This window comes from Phlebotomus papatasi, chromosome 3 (genome assembly GCF_024763615.1).
Source record: "Phlebotomus papatasi isolate M1 chromosome 3, Ppap_2.1, whole genome shotgun sequence".
In the NCBI taxonomy this organism is placed as follows: Eukaryota; Metazoa; Arthropoda; class Insecta; order Diptera; family Psychodidae; genus Phlebotomus; species Phlebotomus papatasi.
The window spans coordinates 10247364-10259636 of record NC_077224.1 but is presented as its reverse complement, the minus strand read 5'-3'; the positions used below and the strand labels follow the sequence as shown (position 1 = coordinate 10259636).

The following is a 12273-nucleotide window of genomic DNA, read 5'->3' as shown; positions in this document are numbered from 1 at the left end:
AGGGACAGTCCTAGTTTTCGAGATGTTTTTGATTAAAGTTCGATTTTTCATGTTTTCTGACATGTATGAGACTACAGCGCCCCTGGTGTCAGTGGCACGAACTCCATCTGTTCAAAGGATTATCGGGCATGTAAAGGAGAACAAATGTTGCCATATTAAGAAATAAATCGGTTCAGCAGAATCGGAGATATAGGCACCCAAGTATCGAAAAACGGCAAAGACCGTTTTGCCTAGATTCCAGGCGCAAAAACAAAATGAAATCAAAATGATAAGTATTTTCGTAAATCATTTGACCCTAGCAATAGAAAAACTAGCATGAGAACCCAGGGACAAAAAATAAGTTTAAAATTGTTGCACAGTGTAATAGAATGCAAGTAATATGATGTTCTTCCTAAATTATTTTTTCTTATAGGTCAGGGTACGATTTGTTGAAATACCAATAGGCGTTCCTTCGACTGTATTTATTACCGAAGTCTCGCTAAAAAATTACGTTTTTACAGCTTTCGCTATTTAACAAGTTTAAAGCTTATTAGAGTAATTGTACCAAATTTCGGCCAGCTTACAATTTCGACCACCTCTTTTCATTATAAATTATAAATGCAAAAAAACATAATGTTGCTTCGACAAACGAGATGATGTGAAAAAGATTTTGGAAGAATTCTGGAAAGGCAATGAACTATGAGAATCCAAGTAGCCGAAATATTACTCAAAACTAAGTCTAAATTTTTATTCATTTTAAAATACATTACAATTACGAATCATTTTAGAGTTAACAAAGGTGATAAACTATCTACAAGGTTCCATGCAATAATCCTTGGATAAAAAGTAATAAAAAAATTAATTTGTATTAAAAATATTTTATTTCAAACTCAAAATTTTGGCGCTTGCATGGAACTGTACCGAAATTTGGTACACGTGTCCTAGTATACTATTTTCTCAATATATATATATTTTAGTTCGGGTAGAGTGTTCAGTGCCTGATCGATATGAAAAATGCTTAAAAATTTTAAAACTTCTATTCCTATAAGGCTGTCAAAATGATTATTTGGCCGTGGATGGTGCAGTCGCTTTTATGCTTTCACCTATTCGTTTTCAGTACTCATGTAGAAATTTACTCTTATTGGCCACTTAGTTCTCATTGTGGCCACCTGTGTAACCACTTTTTGGCCGGTCTTCAGTAAGGCTTAAGAAATAGCGTGGATCAGAGTAGGGGAATTCAGTAATTTTCGTGGCATTGTCACGCGTGAGTTCGAAACCTGACAATGCCAATCGAGCTATTTTTGTCTTATCATATGAGTTCGAAAATGCAATTCACTGATTTTTTAATGAAATGCCTTTAGTTAGTGATATTATGCAATTAAAGTCTGTCTTGGTTGATTTGTTTAACAACATTCATTGTCATTTGAATTGCCAGAAATCTCAAATATGTGACTTCTGACAATGTCACGTGAGTTGAAATGGCAATGTCATGGCTACAGAATCGCATTTTCGAAAATTGGTGGGATATAGCCAATTAGTGGGCATTTGACCTTATTTGTTTATTATGTCACAGAGCAAGAGTAAGAGTCAGAGAAGATCTAAATCAGAAACGTATTATGTTGGGATTTCTAATCTCGAATAAATACAGTTTTTGGCATGTTTATGAAAATAAAACAAATTGTTTAGTGCTCTTTTTATTGTAAAAACTGTCTCTCAAGTATATAAATGTTTGTTGTTATAAATATTATCATTACGTGCTGTGAGATTTATTTCGTATGAGCAAAACAATTTATGACTTCACTTATAAGTATATTGTCTAGCAATTTATATTGTTAGTATATTCCCTCTTACAAAAATAATTATTCAACTTCAATTATATAAATGCATATATTAAGAATACTCCACTATTTTCTATAAATGAAGATGAAACGAGTTTTCAACATTGTTGCGAACTAGTTTTGCCAATTCAATATTATCTTTTGCTCGAATATAGAAGACTTTTTTCGGTTAGAGAGAGATTTCGCGTTTCAAGGAAAAAAACAAAGAGTTTTTGCTCATCTCTCTTGGACACAACATTATAGAATATGGTCTTGGTCATTCAACAGCCTTGGCTTTTTTTTTTTGGTGTTGGTTCCAAAGACATAAAAACGTTAAATAGCGATAAACCGTGAAACTCGCGAATTTGCATTATATTTAAATTTTTTCTCAAAAATGAGCAAAAGTGGTTGGAACACTTTTGTCGATATCCTGAGAACGTATTATAGAGGTGGATTATCGAGTATTGTGGCCCCATGTGAGAATATTTGTAGCAAAACCTGAGGGAATTTTCTTATGTGTGTATGTGGTAATTTGGAAAAGAGTAACGACCAAACAATATAGAAATACATTACCTCGGCACAAGCAGACATGATGCAAAATATGGGAGCCAAATCGTCCACAAATTTTGCAAGTTCCCAAATTTAGCATTTTGGCGCCGTCAAAATTTAATAATTTCACATTATATTCGTTCCGTTTGAACCATAACGCCTTATTCTTTTTTTTCTTTTATGTTTAAGAATTAAGTCGGTTTTGGCGCCACTATAAGTTATCAAACGAACTCTCTATGTTCTAAAAAAAAATCTGTGTAGAAGATTTGGTTTCTTTTTCTTATTCTTTTCACACAGAAATGACTTAATTCCATTCAGACCAATTGACAAGAATGTTTTTTGTTCTTTTGCTCTGAAGACGGATCCATGATAAATTTATAGCACCGGTTTTTTTTTAGCGAACAAAAAGTAATAGGGTCAGTAGAATATTATGTAGTATTATATAATTGATTCACTTATATATAGAAAAAGAAAAAAAAGTTACAAATAAAAAAAGATTATGAAAAATGCAATAGTGGCGGTTAGTGTAATTTTTAAACGGATGCTGAGGCTGCCGTAATCGTTACTGCAATAGCTTGTACTGCAATGACAAATATGATCTTAAAGATTATATTTGCTCAGACTTTGTAACGCGCTTCAAGTTCTCTAAATCTAAATGAGTTGTCGATCACGAAAAAATTAATGCCGTAGAGAAGGCCTTGAAAACCTTTATAGCTTGCGTACTATCTAGAATACGTATTGGTTCGATTTTCATTGATAATATTATTGGTAGAGAGGTTTTTGAATTCCCCAGACCTCTACTAAATATAGAGCAAATTTTCAAATTCAGGACAACTTGGAATTCCGGATAAAACCATTTAGATCTTCCCCAAAATATAATGATTTTTAGAAAATTATTCGGTGCTTTTTACTAATTGTTTTTGTTTTTTGTAAAACGTCTTACAATTATTACTAATGGAACACATATTGAAAAAGTTAATTCGTTTAAAGCGTGGAATATTTTTCAAAAACTCAATTCAATTGAATTCAATTTCAATTTATTCAAAATACCAACAACAAAATAGGGTTCAACCTTCTCACAAGTGTGTCGCTACAAAAAAACTAAAGAGAAAAAAAATGAGAAAAGGAAAGACAAAAGCAGAACGCATCATTTTTTTATTTTGGGGTAATGATCCATAGCCTTAATGCTCGATACATCCTTCATTCAGGGGAATGCGCGGTACCTTCGGACAGATGACTAAAGCTTCGAACAACTCAGTTTTTTTAAAATATGTTTTTAATGAATATGACTTACTTAGGTAGCGCTACGTCCTTTTAAGAAGAATGAATTTGTTTTCCGTGGGTGACTGTGATCCTACCTATTTATAAGATTTTCTTTAATTCGAGCACTTAAGGATGGTCTTTATGGTAGGTCTTTACCGATCCGATCTACCAAGTCCGATCGATAAAGATCATTCTTACGCATAAGAATTATAGAAAAGTTTACAAACAGTAGAGGGACAAAGTCACCCGCATCTACAGTAATATGTTAATAGTTAGTCCAATGCCTTAAATTTCTGGAAAAACATGTGTAAAAACATTAAGAACATAGAAAAAAATGGGTTGTCTGAAGCTTGAGTCGTCTGAAGGGAGTAGACATTCCCATACTCTCTTTTAAAACTTGATAAAAATTAAATTATTTTCAATAATTGCATAATTACTAAATTATCACTAGTTTATTAAAGTCCGAATTTCCAAATTGGATTATAGGAAACACCCTACAGTAATTCTGTGAAATTAGGTTAACAATGAAACAAACATTGTTCTTCTCTGTTGATTCTATTCCTCGCAAAATGTCTATGTTTCTTGGGAATTATGCGATTTCGAAGACCGTTATTGTTACAGCCGGAGTTTGATTCTCCAAAAATATCTGGGCTAAAGTTAACAAGCTTTCTATTAGCACAGTATGTCTTGGTTTTCGAAAAATTCAAACAGAATAGCGAATTTGTAAATCAAAATTCACGCAAAGTTGGAAAAATTTACGAAATTCCGCAATCACAATCTGTGAAAGGAATTATTCGAGATAATTAATATTTATTAAGGGATTTAATAGTAGGACAGATATAAGCCTCATTGCTTTGATTTTCTCTTTCGAAAGATCTTTCTAAATTTGAAACGGTGCTGAAACTGGAAGCAAACTGTTTCATTCATTGTGAGGCTTAAAAAATTTGAAAATCAGTTTTGAAAGCCAAAGAAAAGTCATTTTTGCTTCTCGTATAATCCACATGATGACTGAAGTACTTCTTTTTCGAATTTCGAAGTGTATCGTGTGCCAATGTGTGTCAGTTTTCAGTGTGTCGTAGAGAAAAATCTAAGAGTGCATCTCATAATGGGTGCATACACAATTAGAGTTTGATTCTTCAACTAAAGGGTAAATTTTGGCTTTCCAAATAGATTTTCGAAATTTTTAAACTCTTCTTGTGAATGGTAAGAATGTGAAGTCTGAGATTTTCGAAACCGATCTTTGAATAACTTGTTTTTGGAAACTGACTGTAAGACATGGAAATGGGCCTTGTGATCCTTTTTTCCACTTTCCGATATGTTTAAATGTTGTCTATTCGCACATTTCGTTAAAGGTTATACCGCCCTGTAGGGGAATTCTGCAATTTTCGTGGCATCGTCACGTGTGAATTCGAAACCTGACAATGCCATTCGAGTTTTCATATCGAGCTAGTCATATAATTTGAGTTTGAAAATGCAATTCATTGAATTTTTAATGAAATCCCTTTACTTGATGATTTTGTGAAAATACAGTAAGTGTTGGTTGATTTGTTTAACAACATTCATTGTCATTTGAATTGTCAGAAATCTCAAATATGTGACTTCTGACAATGTCACGTGAGCTGAAATGGCAATGTCACGGCTGCAGAATCGCATTTTCGAAAAAGCTCTCCTGAGATTCAAACCCAATTTGGCATTGCCAGAGCGTTACAGAATTCCCCTCCTGGTGAGCATAGATCTCAACCGATCGGAGAAACTATGAACTTACTTAAAACGTTTTGGAATCTCCTACAATTCTGCACTATTTTTAACCGATTTTACATCTAAAATATGGAAAGTATGCGGCCTCTGGTGTTGCTCGGTTTTCTATCGGTCTGTTCGGAGACTAGAGGCCAAACAGTGAAAGATACCGACTTCTGCATTTTTTTTATTAAAATTCTCCAAGATCATAAGTATAAGGCTGATTTGAAATACGTTCTGTAGCGACAGAACAATAAAGGGAAATATTGCTCGACTGGCGTCATGTCGGCTATTTCCTTGGTAGCCCCATAAACACTTAGCGACTCTCATTACTTTTCTGTTGCATTAGGGGTATCCTGAAGAGAGGAAACAGTTGAAGTTCTCCTGTTGCCAGTGACGGTATTCAAATGAGGAAGTGATTTGACTACAGCAATTTTTTCCCTTCATTCGATCCAACAAAAATGTTATAGCTCTGAATTTATTGGTTCCAAAAGGGAGTGTTGTGTTGGCAAAGAAATGAGTGACGGTAAGGGGATTTCTATTGGGTAAAAATCAAGTTTTCCTTCTGCTCAGGAATTAATGAAGAAGAATTTATGCATAATAGAAAGTGTGTTCCAAATTTTACAAAGTGCGTGATTTGGGTGTGTCTTTTTTTTGGGGGTTCATCGGGAAGACGTTTGTTGAGGTTTTATCTATTTTTTTTCGGTCTTTCCTTTTTATATTCAATAAAAAGTCTCTTCCTATCACTGTGACAATTTTTCCTTTTATTGAATAAACAGAGACCGGCGACGGAATTGTAGGTTCGTTCTGTGGAGTCATTTGTAGAGACAGTAGTGAATCCTTTTACTCAGTCGCTATCTAGCTTTTGTGCAGAAAATATAGTGGAAAATAGTTGCAGAGGGTGAATAAGAGGTCAAAATGTGAAATTTTCCTTCTCACCACTGTTGTGTAATCAATTTTGCAGTAATTGTCGGGTGGCTCTGGAGGAATTATGTCTGTGAACTAATTAAATTTTATAACATTCTTCTTGATGTACTTATACAGTCGAAGAAGATTTACTTATCGCAACGAAATGGATGAAAAATGTACATAAATTGTAAAATGCAAAATTATTCTTTTATCTCTCACTATCAGCAATTTTTGTGACGATATCTTTTGCAAAAATAAAAGTAAACATTCTTCAATTTTTTTTTGTGTTCTCTTCATCTTTTTTTTTTAGACGAACAAGAACGAGTACAGAAAAAGACATTCGTAAATTGGATTAATTCATACTTATCAAAGGTAAAAAAGAATTTATTGGATTTTATGGCTCTAATGTCGTTTATTTTCGTTGTTATGACAAAATTTGTTAATGGTTTATTTTTTTTGTTTGTTTGTTTTACCTGGGGCTATTGGGGAAAATTAGCGAGTTCCACCGCTTCGTGTAGATGATTTAATTCATGATCTTAAGGATGGCACGAAACTCCTGGCTCTGCTGGAAGTTCTCTCAGGAGAGAGATTGCCAGTGGAGAAGGGACGTGTTTTGCGTAGACCACACTTTTTGAGTAATGCCAATACAGCTCTACAATTTTTAGCCAGCAAACGCATCAAACTTGTCAACATTAATCCTTCGGACTTGGTGGATGGGAGACCACCGGTCGTACTTGGATTGATTTGGACAATTATATTGTATTTCCAGGTAAGAATTTTTCCTTTACTCCCCAAACCTTTCACGTATTTTTTTTTACTTAGTGTTTTGAGAGTAAATTTAAGAATAACAAAACCTATCGTAAAGAGCTTGATGTAGTGTTCTAATACCGGCTTCAGACTGGAGGTTTAGCCCAGTTCCCGAAGGCTTTAAAAAATCTAAATAAGAATTTTGTTGATTTTTCAAAATTAATGGATAATTTTCCCTTAATATCCAATGATTTGCAAAAATTTTCTAAAAAGTCTAGACTCTTAAGGAATTAGAGGATTTAAGCCATTTGGCTAAGCCTCAGGTCTGAAGCCCGTATATGGCTATGTTGGAGACTAAAAGTGCACAGTGGATCAAGCTAAATAAGCTAAATTAAATGATTTCTGCCAGAATCCTAAACTGAGAGAAAGAAAAGATTTCCGGTTACTCCTTGACGCCTTAAAAAGAAATAAATCCTGCCATAAATCTGACAGTATACAAAGAGCAATTAATTCTTAAGGGTTTTTTTTTTTTTAAATTGGCCCAAAAATTCTCGATTCCCTACAAAAAATATATTTCGTAAAATGTTTCGTAAATGATTAACTGAAATTGATTAACTTCATTTCAACGGAAAAATTCGCCGGTAATATTTTCCTCCGCATGAGGGCACTGTATTCTCCCGCGAGTGGCGCTGTAAACTGTTCTCAATTTTTCATTCTCAAGCTTTTAGTCAAAAAATGGACGAAATTGCAAAAACAATCATGAACATTTTTCCAATATCCTGTTTTAATTCACAAAAAAAAAATATTTCGTAAAATTGTTCGTAAAAGTTTGTGAATGCCTAAGTTCGTAAATGTCTTACTTTTTTCACAAACATTGTTCATATCATGATCACTTGACGATCATTTTGTGTTCATTTACAAACATTTGTTTGCACATGTTTGTTTGTCTGGCAAAACTTTAAGAACAAATGACAAACTTGCACGAGCATTCTATGTGTTCACAAATATTTAAGGGCATTGAATAAACGAGCAGTAAAAAAATAAAAAAATGGTCAGTGAAAAATAAAAAAAATGGCAGCAAAGAGTTTAAAAAGATCAGTAAAAAATTAAAAAAGAGCAGTACTTTATTAAAAGTGTTCAGTAAAAAATGAAAAGTGGTCAGCAAAAAATTAAACATAATCAATAAAAAGTAAAAGATGATCAGTAAAAAACAAAAAGTGGTCAGTAAAAAATAAAAAGTGGTCAGTAAAAAATATAAAATGAGCAGTAAAAATATTTAAAAAAAGCAGCAAAAAATTAAAAATGAGCAGTAAAAAATAAAAAGTGGTCAGCAAAATATTTAAAACGAGCAGTAGAAATATTCGAGATGATCAGTAAAATGTGATCAGCAAAGAATTAAAAATGAGCAGTAAAAAATAAAAAATGGTCAGTAAAAAATAAAAAAGTGATCAGCAAAAAATTAAAAAGTGACCAGTGAAAAATAAAATATGGTCAGTAAAAAAATTAAAATTGAGCAGTAAAAAATAAAATTTGATGAGTACAAAATCAAAAGTGGTCAGTAGAAAATAAAAAGTGGTCAGTAAAAAATAAAAAAAAATAGCAGTTAATAATAAAATGTGGTTAGTAAAAGATAAAAAGTGGCGAGTAAGAAACTAAAAATGGTCAGAAAAAAAATAAAATTTGATCAGTAGAAAATAAAATTTTATCAATAGAAAATAAAAAGTCGTCAGTAAAAAATTAAAAATGGTCAGTAAAAAATTAAAAATGGTCAGTAAAAAATAAAAAGTGATCAGTAAAAAATAAAAAGTGATCAGTTAAAAATTTAAAATGAGCAGTAGAAAACAAAATTTGATTAGTAGAAAATGAAGTGGTCAGTAAAAATTTCAATAAAAAACAATAAGTGGTCAATAAGAAATTGAAAATATTCAGTACAGTAAAAAATTGGTCAGCAAAAATTAAAAATGTGTAGTAAAAAAATAAAATGTGGTCAGAAAAAAATAAAAAAATGGAAACGTTCAATTATAAAGAATCACGATAAAACAAAAAGAACTATAGCCGATTGAAAAAAAGCCGATTGAGCGAGAGGCTACTGTATCTCAAGTATTTCTACATTGACTGAATGGGTTAATTTGTTGATTATTTTATATAAAATCGTTATTAATTTGACACTATCTGATGATATATAGTTACGTTGTTGCTGTATTTTTTTAATTGTCGAATAACCCAAGTGAAAAATAATATCAGCTAATGTATAAAGCGTAAATGGTCTAGCAGGTTGTCTGATGACTTGTAATTCAATCTAATTCCAATTTTAAATTTTTTAATACAATTTTTATTATCCTTGGTGTTTTGGAAAGATGATTTCTACACTGAGTGAGAGAAATCCGAAAAAGTTAAAATAACATTCTGGAAATGTTAATTTTATCCTGCAGTATTGATCCGAAATCGCTGTAAATATTACCCTTTTTAGGTGTATTAGGGATTAAAGTTACCCTTTTCATGTTAATTTTACCATTAAAAAGGTGTAAAATTAACATTAAAAAATGTTGATATATTTTTACACCTAAAAAGTGTTAAATCTATGAGGAAAAAAAGTTAATCGCACCCCCTTTTTTTCTCAGTGTAGAATCCTTTATCATGGTTCCGGATCATTTAAAATTGAACTAACTTAAATTTGTTATGACGTTCAAAAAAAGAAGAAGAGTGCGAAAGAGTGGGATAGACATATGAAAAACTTTTGAATAAGAAAGAGATGGGAATTTTGATTTCATGAATATTTTCTGATCTAAAAGCTGTACCAGAGCCATAAGAAATGAATATTGTTCAACTGGTGCGGAATTTAAAATCCTATCAGGAGGGCCTACGAGGTCTTTTTTGGTAGTTTAACACTTTAAGGGCGATTGGGTCACCGGTGACCCAAAAATGAAATTTTTCCTACGGTCGTCTAAAGTTATGTTTTGCTCTAAAAAGTCAGAAAAACCCTCTCGTCCTTAAAGAATTAAAAATTAATTCATATTCAATAATTTTTCCAGAAAGTTTATTTTTAGATTTCAATTGCTCTTTCAAAGTATCGTTTTTCGAAAGATCTTTTCTCAGAAAAGACCTCTGAATTTAGTCACATCTCGATGAATTTATGAAATGGTTGCTCAGAGACAAAATATCGTGTTTTAGCGATGACATGCTAAAATCTTTCCTGACCAATTTCTGCAGTGCCAAATTCCTTAAGAATGTGGGATGTCTTAGTCACGGTATTGAAGTAAAATTTGCAAGTATCATGTGCACTGAAGACTCCAACAAAAGCCATAGATTTGTGTATTTAGCAAGCACATTAACTGGATGAGTGAAAATTGACAAAATTAAAATGTAATCAACACGCTTACCTCCTGATCACACAAAGCTACGTACTAAACGGAGAATTGTAGATGTTGTGGAATTTTCCTCATTGGTGAGTTAGGGATTAAATTAAGGACAAAAAAAGTTGCAGAACATATTTTAACTTTTTAATAAGAATGGCATGAAAAATGTTGAGGTTTTCTTAACATTTCGTGCAGTTCTTATTGGAAAGGTGCAATATGTGCTTTTAAATGACCTTTTTGGCTATCCAATAATCATCCTTCAATGCCAGCAAAAATATTGCAAAATTGTCACAAACATATGCAAAAAAAAAGAAGTGCACTAACTGTTAGAAATGAAGGCGTAGATGCACATAATGTCACTGCCCTCAATAACTAAAAATAGCTTTTGGAGAAGTTGTCACGGAATCCTTGAACTTTGCCCAGTTTTTTGAGCCCTTCATGATGGCATTTCCTCATTGCACAATCACCTGTGGGTGAAATATTAATATTCTCCCTGTGCTTTCCTATGTACACAATCCAACCGACAGATTGAGGAGAATAGTCGTGCATTGGAGTATTTAGGACATGGCCTCGGTGGTTCGCTGAGTTCATTGGATAGTGCCGGTGTTTCAACAACCCCAACTGATGCAAAGGCCGAGAAATGGCGACAAGGTGCCCGGAATACGTTACTTCAGTGGGTGACAAATGCATTACCACGGTGAGTTTTCTCTCCATTAATAATTTTATAATAATCTCTAAAGAGAGCACTCCACTTTCAATTACCATGTATAATATTGTGTAAAATGGCAAATATTTACTCTTTCATATCTACCTCAATAAGCCTTCAATATTTCCTTTATTGATAGAATGTCTTATCGTTTGAGTAGTTTATTGCAAGAAAGAAGAAAAAAAAACAATAAGAATGTGTTGCAAGCCACAAAACAATCATAAATGTCTACAAAATGGGATGATATTGAAGCACACTGAACAATAACTAGAAAATTGAATTTTCCACATGATCACGCGAAATTGAGCCATCGTATTTTTTTTACTTTCCTTAAATAGATACGCTGGAGATTACATTAGAATTTATGTGTAATGATTGAATTTATTATAATTATTCCAGTTATTCTGTTTTCAAAATAAGGTGGATAATGATGCTATTCCAATAAAAAATTTACATATTTTTCTTTCACTTTACTGTTCTCAAGCGCTTCTACATAATCGACTTTGCGCTGTATTGGTTCCTGTCAAGACTGTTTTCCTCAGTCCTCGCCATGTTCTAAAACCACCAATTAGTCGTGACAGGAACGAACAAAAAGTCGATAATACAGAAGCACTTGAGAACAGTCATGTGCTAAAAAAAATCTTCAGGAGAAAGATTTCCTCTTTTCATTTTTCATTGCGTTAGCACCATAGTTCGAGACTGATAATGGTACAGTAGAGTCTCGCTATAGTCCATATTTGGTTCCAGATTTGACACTTGGGTCGCACTATAGTCCATATCATTTTTTAAAATTATCAACGACTATTAGTATTGTAATTGCTCGACGGCTTCCACTTTCTTTGCGATTGTGGTACTTGTCCTCGCTCTCTTTATTATGGATCACAATTATCACAACTACTCAATAAAGTTTGCCAAAAATATTAAAATAATTATGACAACATTGCATGTCGCGTACTAAAAAACATAACCTTACTTAAAATCATTGTTTTGAAATCAACGGTCGATAAATTGTGGATTATAGAGCGATGGCCTATAGCGGGACTCTACTGTAACTTGAAAATCTTCAGTTGCTGAGTCTCAAATTCGACACCTCACAGTCCTAGAGTTGGTTGCTGTATTGACTCTTTTCGCCAGTCTTCGCCATGTTAAAAAAAACACGAAACAGTCATGACTGGAACCAACATAAGGAAAATCGACTATGAAGAACAGG

At 32.8% G+C, this 12273-nt stretch overlaps 1 protein-coding gene across 9 annotated transcripts in view; it reads left to right on the top strand.

The window, feature by feature from the left end:
- The window catches only part of LOC129806649 (muscle-specific protein 300 kDa), a 153596-nt gene that overhangs the window by 35269 nt on the left and 106054 nt on the right, over positions 1-12273 (top strand). For all 9 annotated transcript variants that reach the window (XM_055855399.1, XM_055855397.1, XM_055855396.1 and 6 more), the window contains 3 exons: positions 6565-6626; positions 6751-7023; positions 10885-11054. In XM_055855399.1, coding sequence (XP_055711374.1) covers positions 6565-6626; positions 6751-7023; positions 10885-11054 — 505 coding nt within the window. The remainder of the gene's footprint in view (positions 1-6564; positions 6627-6750; positions 7024-10884; positions 11055-12273) is intronic.